Source organism: Mandrillus leucophaeus, unplaced genomic scaffold (assembly GCF_000951045.1).
Source record: "Mandrillus leucophaeus isolate KB7577 unplaced genomic scaffold, Mleu.le_1.0 Scaffold15, whole genome shotgun sequence".
NCBI lineage: Eukaryota > Metazoa > Chordata > Mammalia > Primates > Cercopithecidae > Mandrillus > Mandrillus leucophaeus.
In genome coordinates this window covers 4,083,449-4,095,698 of record NW_012101476.1, presented here as the reverse complement: position 1 = coordinate 4,095,698, position 12,250 = coordinate 4,083,449, and the positions used below count along the sequence as shown (strand labels likewise).

At 47.7% G+C, this 12,250-nt stretch overlaps 1 protein-coding gene across 1 annotated transcript in view; it reads left to right on the top strand.

Annotated features, from left to right (window-relative positions):
• The window catches only part of CELF2 (CUGBP, Elav-like family member 2), a 124,619-nt gene that overhangs the window by 62,960 nt on the left and 49,409 nt on the right, over nucleotides 1-12,250 (top strand). Inside the window, exon 6 of the mRNA XM_011974900.1 lies at nucleotides 1,161-1,224. Within this exon, the coding sequence (XP_011830290.1) occupies nucleotides 1,161-1,224 (64 nt within the window). The remainder of the gene's footprint in view (nucleotides 1-1,160; nucleotides 1,225-12,250) is intronic.

Below are 12,250 nucleotides of genomic sequence, written 5' to 3'. Positions count from 1 at the left end.
GATGGGGGTTTCGCCATGTTGGCCAGGCTAGTCTCGAACTCCTAACCTCAAGTGATCCCCTCCATCTTGGTCTCCCAAAGTCCTGGGATTACAGATGTGCGCCACCACACCTGGCTCTGAAAGCTGTTTTTAAAATAGTGAATTAATCTTGTTCTTCCTAAGTACATAGTGTGACAACAATATTTCAGTAATAAATGTGGTAAATCTGTGTTTCTGGTATCCATGTACATTTGAATATAGGAGATAACTGTATGCTTGGCGCCACTGCTAACTGTATCTGTACTGGTCTACCTTACCAAAAAGCAGATCCGTAAGTTCAGCCCAACACTCAGTCTTTCACCTAAGTTAACCTGCGGTTCAGCTGAGTTGGACAAGTCCAGCAGCACCCCAGGGGCTCCATGCCTTTATCTCATGGAACCCACTCATTCCGCATGGCAGGAAAAATGCAGCCCTGAAAGCACTAGTGGAAAATGCAGACTTCCTCGCAGGTATATTAATGTTTTTGAAGATTGACATTTACAGTGCGTGACTTCGACGCACATAGCACCAGATAGTTCTAAGTTTTGACGAGCTGTATGTTTCACTCTGCAGCGAGGCCTTTTAAAACGGCTGCCCATTTGCTTGGTCATGTAGTGGTGGCTGCAGCTGTACAGCTGTGAATAGATGCATTCGTGTTCATAGTTACCATGATGATCTTTATGTTGGCACCATGTGCCAACATAAAGTCAGTGAACCCATGTGCTTCTGATGAAGGATGAAGAAAGCTGAACGGTGCTGGAAAGTAGAAGAGAGGGAGGGAATGGACCCTGATTGACAGAGATGAGTTATGGTAACTGCTAGACTACAGAGAGAAATAATTAGTCACGCTATGTTGGTTTCAATAGATTTAACACCTGGTTGTTAAAAAGAGTAAATTGATTAATTGTTTTAAGGCAGCAGTGTTAGTGAGTTTCCCCAGTGTCTGTGTTTCTTAATAGAGATTAGACATGAATATGGATTTACAGCCCCAGCTCTGGGGACCTTCAGTCCATCAATAGGCAATAGCAGCCAACCCTGTAAATGCAAAGTAAACTGAATTTGTCCCCAGTTTAATGAGGGAGTTCCTTTGCTCTCACCTTCTCCACCTAGCCCTGACTTTGTCCTTGTGCATTCATCTGCAGCTCCTGCAGCAGGCCACCTCCTCCAGCAACCTGGGTGCGTTCAGCGGCATTCAACAGATGGCAGGTAAGTCAGGAAGCACGCCTCTCTTTTTGACTATGCCATTGTCAGAATTTGGGGTTGGTTCCGAGGACAAAGAAGAAGCAGGGGAAGAGAACCAAGAATGGTGATCAGACTTGTTAGCTTTCTGTCTGGTGTTAACGTTAGAACCGCCTGCTCTGAAGTGTCTCTGCTACCTCTTAGATTACCCACCCACCTTCACTGTGCATGACAGCTATAGAATGAAGGGGCTGAGAAATCCTGCTTGGCATCTATATCAACAAATGACTAGTCATTTGTTGGTTTTATAAATAAGATTGATTACTGGGGGCTTTCCATCCAGATTCCTGTATCTAGGGCAGCCAAATGATTGACACCCCTCTAAAATTTTAATAACAGACAGTCAATAAAAATGTTCTGACCTCCGTAATGAAACCCAGGATTGCAGGCCTATCTTTGATGCGGTTTGCAGCCCCTTGATAACGACAGACAATTAACAGGGTGGCTTTTTTACTGTAGTGCCCCAGTTGACAGAATCGTGCATCAGAAGCTTTTATGTGAAAGTAGAATCTTTGTTCTCGAGAAAATCAAAGTGTGACTGCATTTGAAAGCCAGCTCGTTGAAGGATTCCTTCTTCTAATGAGCTGCGCCAGTAGTAACTGAGGTGCGGTGATTAGCGAAAGGTCACTCCTGCCGTGCCACCTTCCGTGCCGATTTCCCTACCTAACATGAGGCCAGGGAAGGCAGCAAGTGCAATAAATCAGAACACAGGTGCCCATTAACCTGCCGTGAGGAATGGTCAGAGAGCCTTTTCCTTGTTTCATTCCAAAAAGGTGGGGGGAGAGGGCAAGGAGAAGAACAGGTTTTTGGCATATTAGAACCAAGCATGGTTTGTTTTAACCAAGGACGCCCTGAATCAGTGCAATGAAACCTGCATGTGCAGAACGAAGCATCTTTTCTTTGTCACCATGAAAACTCCTTTTTTCCATACTGCTGTTTCTTTTTTTAAATATGTATCCTTGGGTTTTGTTTGTTTGTTTTTTCTTGTTTCACTTTGAATGAATCTGGAACAACTTCCAAGGGGGCCTCTCCCTGGGTGTGGTGTGTGATTGGCAGCCCAGGCGTTGTGGCCCGCGGCTCCTGGAAACTCATCAGCTGACGGTCTTCCTTGACCCGCAGTAAAAACACTACTGAATTCATCGTCGGGCTTTAAATCCATCGGCACCGCCACCTGGTTCCGTTGTAACATAGCTTTTGGATTATTAGAAATAACACATAACTTGAAATGATAGTTAAATCATTCAGCAGCGTCTTTATGAATATGGTTCGGGAAGCTGGCCTTGGAGCTAAGAATCACATTGAATGGTTAATTTATTTTTAATTCTATGAAAGGAGCTGGAGAGAGACAAGTAAAATATTCAGGGGATTTTCTGTGTTTTAAAAGAGAAAACCTCCTGATTGCAAGCTCGAAAATAAATGCTAAAATGTGTCACACTTTCAGCCCATGGGAGATTTGCTTTTCTCGCATGGTATGGACTCCCCGGGATCTGAAATTAGGGGCTTTCCTTAGAGGTGGCCTCAGGCTTTTCTACTCCCACAGTAGAATTATGCAGAGAAGGTCACTGGGTCCTGAGGCTGCTGCCGAGCGTGGTGTCCCGGGTGCACAGCGTGCCCTGTCATCTTTCATTAGGATGTGTGTGCCTGTGCCGCACCAGCCGCAGGTCAGGATGCCAGCCCCTGCACGCTCTGCGTGCTCATTTGAAAACTGAGGGTATCTGGGAGTCACCTTACAAGGTGCCGAGGAGCAGATGGCTAATTTAAAGGCAATCCGTATGTGCTCTGAGCCTCCCGAATTATCAATTTCTTGAATCCTCAATGTGTGAAATTCATCACACTAAGTCCACATAGGCTAGGAAATCAAACGCTGGACAGGCCATTCCCTACCATCACGTGGAGTATTCAGAGTCTTCGGAATATTCACAGTCTTCAAGGTGTAGCTGTTGGCTCCGTGAAGAATACCTTGCATTTATAGGGATCGTCAGGTCTCCTCTTCCTGCGTATTTGAAGTATTATGGTTTGGAGTACTTTTTCCACCAGTGGAGAAAAGTTTATATGGCCTCTCCTGCTCTCTCGTCTTGCCCCAGAAGTGGGGCTTACCTCTGCCCTTGCCATGAGTCTGTGCCCCTGTTATGGAGTGATCATGGTGAATGGGCGATAGAGGTTCCTTCCTGGGAGAAGCTTTCCCAGCTCCCCCAAATGTGAGAGGGGCGCCTCTCTCCCGAATTCCCCAGAGCCCTTTGTTTCCTTCCCTCTGCCCTCACCTCCCTGAATGCTTCAGGATACTCTGTGGATACTCTTCAGTGCTCCAGGAGAGCATGACCCAGTGGCCGGCAGACTCGGCTCTCACCCCTCTAAGAGCTGCTCATGAGTGTCCTCGAGTGGATGAGTGAATAGATTTCTAACTCAACAGACATAAATCCCCAGTGGAGCCTAAGTTAAATGCCCGGTTTTTAAATTAAGAAATATGACTTCAGCAGTCTGTATAGACCAAAGGAATGTTAAACTAATGATAGTATCTTTACAAATGAGTTGTTGAGGATTTGGGGATAGTTTGTATAACATAAAACAAAACAAATACAATAGAAAGCATATGGTAGTGGGATTGAAGAAACCCGAGAGGTTATTTATCCCAGACACCACCTGATGTTACAGTGCTTACTGAGTGACTGAATACTGTGTCCTACTTAGAGTGGGCGCATCAACAATTCACATGTAATTTTTCTGTATTACATGGACGTATATATAATGATCTCTGCATCTAAAATTCAAGCAGTCCAGCCTGGAATACTGTCACCAAAAAGCGAAAACCGATTTCAGAAACGAATAATATTTTGTTGTGAACAACCCTCAGAGCATCCCGGTGTGTCCTTAAGGAGATAAGGTTTATAGCTAGAGTGTAAAATGCCACATTTATATGGGTAAAACATTTGCAGTTTCAGGAGAAAATAAAACCAAAAAAAAAAGAGAAATTTGAGACGACTGGTTCCTAAGTAGTTGCATCAATAAAATTGAATGAGACGTCAGCTATACTTTCTTTCCCAAAAAATCTTACCAGTTTCCCCTCAAACTAAAAATAACTTCAGGTGTGCTTTATGGTTTTTAGCAAAGAGAACCTTTACGAAATACGGAATTTAGAAGCAGAAAATGGATTAGGAACATACCTTGATAAACTGACGGCTTTTATATCTACTTTTTGTGCCTCCTTGGAGTTGGTTGGTTTTTCTTTTCCCTCTTAAAATTTATAATAAAAACTTGTCCATTTCTCACTCAGCAGTGATACTTGTTCCGTAAATTTCTGAAATCTCAGAAGCTTGGGGTCTGAATTTGGGCTGAGAGCTTGGATTTTTCTTGAAAGAGAAAAGGAATAAGAGAAAGTGTCTTCTCTGCCTTTAATTTGTTTGTAACAACTATCAACTCCAAAGAGCATCATAGTAGAAAACCGAGGGGTAGTGTTTTACCATTTTGCTTTTAACAAAGCTCCTTTTACAAATCATGCAGCTATCCTCATAGCAAGCTGAGGCCATGACTACCACTTTGTTACTACATTACAATTGGAAAAAGGGAAGATGAAAAGGTTAAATGAGTAATGTGAGACCACAGCAGTAGTCAGTGACCTAACAAGGATTAGGATATAGAATTCCCTAATACACAACAACTTGATGAAGTAGGGACTCTAGCCCACTGCACGGTTGGGCAACTGAGGCTTAAAGAGGTTAGCAGACTTGTCCGAAGGCACTAAGCTAGTAGGTGGCAGGACCAAGCTTCAGGTCCAGTTCACCGATGCAAACCCAGGCTGGCAAACCGTGCTCTGTGCCTCAGCCCCTTCAGGTGTGTTTCACGGCCCCCACACTGTTAGGAAGCACTTCAGAGACGGTTACAGGAAAGCTGCCTCCCTCCACCCTGGAAAACATCTCAAGTTTATCACGAGTGAGTTTTTCTTTGTTAGGGGGAATTTTTTTTTCTAGGATAAACAATTGTTACTAAACCAATTACAGAGGCTGTGAAGGTGCGGTGGAAGTATCTTCTGATGAACAGGAGGAAACGCCTTCGTTTCCATTCTGATTCTGAGTAAAGCAAGTAGTAATTCCCTTCCAGAATATCTGGTCTAAGTTTTGAAGGTAACAATAGAATTGTAGAGTGCAAATATTTGCTTAAAACCGTGAAGCAGCTCTTCTTTCATCAACTTGAGATCTATTCTCTTAGAAGACTGTCTTGGTGTCTGGCACAAGTGGAGAGGAGGGAAGACATTTGCAGAAACAGTGTATCAGAGGTCTGAGAATGTCAAATTGGAGGCGCTCCTGGAGTTGTGAAGCGTGCTTGGTACATCCACAAAGACCCACGCAGAACTTGGTTCCTCCCCAAGCTGAGTCTCCAGCAGTCCGCACTGCAGACGCTTCCTGCGAATGTGCTAATAGGCCTTATGAGAACATTCTATAACCACCCATCTGTCACTTTTTAACAGACCTGATTGGCAAGCACTTGTAACAACTGACATCTGTTCATGCTTATTGATATGCAGATTTATGGTAATTGCTATGAACAATAAGACACAAAATTACCTAAGGTGAACATTAAATTAAATTTTCATGCCCTTCTCCTTATAAATATTTTTTTTTAATCTTAAATTTCAAGTAGGCATATTGCGCATCTGTTTGGTACATAATTTCTTCGTTTTGAGGAGGATTTTTTTCCCCAAGTATTGAATGAAAAGTTGAATCCCTGTATTCTCAACTTTCTTTGCCATCTTCATAGCCCGTTGTTAGAGTTCCTAAAACTTACTTAAATGTTTTGCATGTTCAGTCACTGGATTATTGCCCCTGATTCGAGAGGTGCCCATCTGAGCAGCGTGCTTCATAAAGTCAAATGCAGTTTTTCTTCTCCGAGAGGAACTATTTGCCAAGCGTGTACCCGTGCCTCTCCGTCTGGTACCCTTTCAGGATGAGCGTGTGGGAGAAAGTGTGACTTGGGGTGCAGACTGAGGAGGCGCCTGGGAGAGGGGCTGAGACAGGGAAAGGACGGGGCACCCACATACCTCAGAAAAGAGAGAGCAACAGAGAGGAACCAGAAAGACGACTTCCAGATGAGCAGAAGTGAAGCCCGCTGTTAGCTCTGGGGAGGAATAAGGGGAGTTTCAGGAGAGGCCCCGCGCCCCATCCAGGAGCAGGCCTGTGCCTGACGCCTGTGCCCGACGCCTGTGCCCGAGAAGCCTGGTCAGGCTACGGAGGGAGAGGGAACCTCTGTCCTCACCCAGCTGCCCTGGCTGGTGTCTGCACATCGAGCCAGTGCCTTTCCCCAAAACCGCTTCCCCCCAACGTAGGAGGGGAAGGCAGGCAGAAGAGATGACCACGTTCCAGGTGATGGCGCTGTGGCTGTGGATCCATCTGTGGCAGGAGAAGCCAAGACATCAGCCTCTGGGGATGTGCATCGTTGCCAGGGAAGGGCCCAGGAATACCAGGGCCAAGACAGTCCCCACGCTATTCTCACCTCGGGTTATTACTGTGGTGTGACAGAGTGTGAGACAGTCAGTAGCGCCTATAAGATCGGTAGGTGCGGGGATGTCCATGGGACAGGATAGACAGAGAACACATGGGCCACGGCCTCTGCCCAGCTGAGGGGACAGAGTCTGCCCTGGGCGGGGAAAACGGTGCCCTCACTGCCCTCCAGCCTCAGTCCTGGTTGGAGTGAGATGCCCAGGAGGCAGGGGAAGTCCTAGGGGTCTCAAGGGCTATTCTCTGGGGCTTCCTGGCTCCAGTCTCCACTGGGTCCTCCCCTATTGTCACCTGTGCCCAGGAAGGTAGCTAAGACTAGAGGATCTCGGGCTCACCTGGCTGCTGTTTATGCTGGTGTGCGTGTGCATGCAAGTGTGTGTGTGTGTGTTCAGACTGGGAGGAGGCACTATCTCCTTCATCCTCCCTCTTCTCTGTGTCCTCACTCCTCAGCTCTCATTTCTCCCTGGCGGTCCAAGTCACTGCTGCACCGCCGGGCTCTCATGCGGTGATTTTCCACTACCACTTGTATCTCTTTCAGATTGTCTAAAGAGGTCCGACGTGACGCTCTTCAACTGTTGAGGGTCTGTCACCAAAAACGTTTTGCATGCACATCACACACATACGTTTTCATAAAATTTCAGAGAGTTTGCAGAGACCCTAGACCCTGTCAGGGACCTCTGCCTCAGAAGCACCAAGTTCAGGGGCCTGATGTGGGGTAGATGAAGAACACCACGAAGAGCACTGAGGCAGCAGCGGACGATGGTCTGTCTGGTCACTGAGGCAGCTAGAGCCAGTGGTCTGTAATATCTGGGATTCTGGGGATGAATGCAGAAGAAAATCACGTTAAGAAATTAGGCCAGGTGTGGCGGCTCACACCTGTAGTCCTGGCACTTTGGGAGGCAGAAGCAGGCAAGGATCTCTTGAGCCCAGGAGTTCCAGACCAGCCTGGACAACATAGCAAAACCCTTCTCTACAAAAATTAGCTGGGTGTGGTGGCAAGCACCTGTAGTCCCGGCTACTCAGGAAGCTGAGGTGGGAGAATCGTTTGAACCTGGGAGATGATGGCTGCCGTGAGCCATAATTTCACTCCTGCCCTGGTGACATAGCAAGACCCTGTCTCAAAAAAAATGTGTGTGTGTTAATTGCCAAATTGATTGAGAGAGCAGAACGTAGTGCATAGGTAAGTCGTTAGTGGTTAAGTGGTTAACCTAGTTCTTAGCTACAAAAGAAGACAAGATCACAAGTTCATTACCAGCCCTCTGGCATTCAGGCGGCAGGCACGAAATTCGTATTGGCCCCAGTGTTCTTGGACCCCGGGGCAGGGCGCGGCATTGCCTGGTGAAGCAGCACTAGACTGGAATCTGCCCCAGCTCTCACATCTGTTCAGACTGTGGTGGGGCGAGCAAGGCCACTCCCAGCGGATATGGGGACCTGGGGAGTGGAGTGAACTTCTGGGCCCCTGCCACATTGCCTTTCGAAACCCTGTGCTGGACCAGCCCTTTCCTTCCTCTTCCTCCCTCCCTATCCCTCCCAAACTTCTCTCAGAGGCAAAGTTTAAGGAATAAAACGGATGCCAAAGCACAGGAGGAGAAGGAAGAGGAGGTCAAAAGAGCTCCAGATGGGGACCGAGACGGCAAAGGGTAGCTCATGGGCAGGCCAGGCTGGCAGGGAGAGGACAGGCACCCAGGGAAAGGGCGGGGCTCTCCTTTCAGGGAGCGACCCTTGGAGAATGGCTCATGGTGTGTTCACTTCTCCACGCCCGTTTCCTCTGTAACATGTACAAGAGTCACGGTGCCCACACCACGTGGATGTGTTAGGAACCCTAGTAGCAGGGCACAGGTAAAGAACGGAGGAGCTTGCCTGGCATGCACTTTGTTCTTGCTTCTGTTGTCATCATCGTTTAGGACAGAATTATTGCAGTTATTAGTCTGAGAGCTTCTTTTTTGAGCTTAACTCTACACTAGGCATTGTTGTTTGAGCTTTCTGCGTGTTGACCCATTTAATCTCTTAATCCTCAAGAGGTGGGTTCTACTTCAGTCGCACTTTATAGTTGAAAACCCCAAGGTGCAAACAGGTAACTAGCTTGCTCCAGGTAACAGGCTGGCGGTCGGTGAGGCAGAGCCAGCTTTCAGCCCAGGTTGTGTGAGAGCAGGGCCTGAGCTCTTCTTGACCAGCCTGCACTGCCTTCGGGAGGTGGTGGTGATTGCTGCTGTTGTCCCTGGTGTCACCAGTAGAGCTTGTGTTCCAAGAAACGTGAGCAGGTAAGCTGCCCGCCTCACCTCTGGTATACAAGCACTTCTTTTTTCTTTAGGAGATGAGGTCTCACTCTGTTGCCCAGGCTGGACTGGGCCCAAGTGATCCTTTAGCCTCAGCCTCCTGAGTAGCTGGAACTATAGGCACATGCTAGCACACCTGGCTCATGAGCACCTCGTTCTGAAAATAAGAGTAGGGAGGACCATGAAAGCCTCATGGGTCAGCACACAAGGATTAGGAGAGGGATAGGCTGGAAGGGATGACATCTCCTGCAGCTCCTCAGCTGGGCTGTGCTTTCCTATGCTCCTCTACCATCCCCATCGAATCAAAGACTGAAGGGAGGATTTCATTCTGAATCTGGGCCTATTTCAAGAAACTGATGAACTGGCAGGATTTCTTCCCCACTCCCTGACATCTTCCTGCTCTGATATCCAGCAGTCTGCTCAGGTACATGGACTATCATGTTTTTTACTTTATCCTCAGTGTCTTGCACAGGGTCTAGCCCATCATGACCACTCAGTAACTACTGCATGGATGGATGGATGGATGGATGGACGGACGGATGAGTAGATGATGGGTGAGTGAGTGGGTGGATAATGGATGGATGGGTGATGATGGATGGATAGTGAACGGATAGATGGGTGGATGATGGGTGGGTGGGTAGATGGATGGGTGAGTAGATGATGGATGGGGGTGAATAATGGATGAGTGGGTGGGTGGATGCATGGTTGATGGACGATGGGTGGATGGGTAGGTCAGATATGTCCTAGAGGGGGACCCCCTGGCCTGAGCCTAGAACGGTGGCTCTGCTTGTCATTAAGTAGTGCCAGATTATAGATGGATGTGGAGTAGATGATGAGTGGATGGGTGGATGGTGGGTGGATGATGGATGGAGTGGATGAGGGATGACTGTGTGGTGTGTGGATGATGGATGGAGGGGTGGGTGGATGATGGATGAGTGTGTGATAGGTGGATGATGAATGAGTGTGTGGTGGGTGGATGATGGATGAGTGTGTGGTGGGTGGATGATGGATGGATGGGTGGGAGCATGATGGATGGAGGGGTGGGTGGATGATGGATAAGTGGATGGGTGGATGATGGATAGATGGTGGGTGAATGATGGATAGATGGATGGATGGGTGGGAGGATCCATGCCACAATGAGGGATGGATGGGTGTGTTGATGAAGGATGAGTGGCTGTGTGGATGATGGATGGATGGGTGGGAGGATAATGGATGGATGGATGGGAGGATGGATGGATAGTTGGGTAGATATGTGGGTGGGTGGATGGATGGATGGTGGATGGATGATGGGTGAATGATGGATGGATGGGTGGGAGGATAATGGATGGATGGGTGGGAGGGTAATGGATGGATGGGTGGGAGGATGGATGGATAGTTGGGTAGATATGTGGGTGGGTGGATGGATGATGGATGGATGGGTGGGAGAATAATGGATGGATGGGTGGATGATAGGTGTGTGGATGGATGGATAGTTGGGTAGATATGTGGGTGGATGGATGGATGGTGGATGGATGATGGATGGATGATGGATGGATGGGTGGATGATGGGTGGATGGATGGATAGTTGGGTAGATATGTGGGTGGATGGGTGGATGGATTGATGGTGGGTAGATGATGGATAGATGGGTGGGAGCATCTATCCCACAATGAGGGATGGACGGGTGTGTGGATGAGAGATGGATGGGTGTGTGGATGATGGATGGGGTAGATGAATGATGGATGGGTGGGAGGATAATGGATCTGTGGATGGATAGTTAGGTGGATGGATGGATAGTTGGATGGATGGGTGGGTGGATGGGTGAATGATGGATATATGGGTGGATGGATGGCTGGATGGATGGACAAGCAAATATGGATCCTCCTCCTTGATTGGTTCTGACTAACTCTTCTCTCCTTTGGTCCTCAGATCCCTCAGATGCTAGGGATCACAGTGTCCCCTCCTTTCCACTCTTCATCTTAAGATTCCTTGACCCATAGTTTTTCCTTTCCTTGCAGTCTGGCTGTTGAGCAGCGTTAGCCATGCCTCAGTGTGGTGCCTCAGAGACTCAGCCACCCACCCTGGACTTCCCAGGCAGCAGCAGGGAAAAGCTTAGCAGAGTGTCAGAAACTCTGTTGGGTGGTAAAGTGTGTGGAGCAGAAATGTAGAGGAGGACACACAGGCCCTCAGCCCTGGATCCTAAAGGAGCGGGCAGTGGAGAGAACCTGAGTGCTGTCGGCTCAGTTCCAGGACCTTTAGTGAATGTCAGTGGGTGAGAGAAGGACTAAACATGGGCCCTATTAAGTATTTGCACAGTGGATTAGTTAATGATTGAGAGGAAACAGCCAATATTTGATGCTGTTGTAAATACCAACGAACTAATAAAGAATGGGGAAAACTAAAACCTTGGCTAGCTCTATATAGACAATACTCTTTAGAGCAATTTATGTAAATGTCAAAGTGTCTGTTACCCTGTTTGTCTTATATAGATTTGCTCATCACATACTATATATATTCAACTGTGCGCGCGCGTGTGTGTGTTTACATGGACTTGAAAATGAGTAAGACAAAATTTTTGTCCTAAAGGAACTTGATATCTGGTTGGGAGGGCAAGAAATACATATAAATAATGTCAACGTAGCGTATGATGTGAGCCACAAAAGAGTTATAAACAAACATATAAAGAAACTTGCAGCTAACAAAAAGTATGTGCATTAAATGTAAACCATATCTCCTTAGGAGGAGGCTACAGGATGGGGGCAGAAGGCTCTGCCCAGGCCCAGGAGGGTCCCCTCCTTGGCTGTGAGGCCTTGGCCAGGGACCTGATATCTCTGACCCAAGTGGGCCAGCTGAGCCAGGCCATCAACACAGCTCCATCATTGAGGCTCCTACCTGGGAGGGACATACATGTCCTGGAACGGGACCCGCTGGCCTCAGCCTACAGTGGGAGCTCTGCCTGTCGTTAATCGGTGCCAGATACATATTGTAGGCTTTGATTTTGGTGCTAAGCTCTGTTCTTGTGTGCTCAGCCATATGTTGGTGGTGTGGTCTGGTCGTGGTTCACGTTAGAGGAAGCACGCATCGTGAGAGAGCCAGAGGGCACGGATAGACGTGCGTGAACGTACCTCACTCCTTGCAAGACCTCGCATAGCCTTGGTGCTCCCTCACATTCAAGTCAAACATGCATTCGTGTGTTCGTAGGAAACAGAGCCCCTTGCTGGGACCATGTTGGTCTGCAGTAGGGCCAGGCA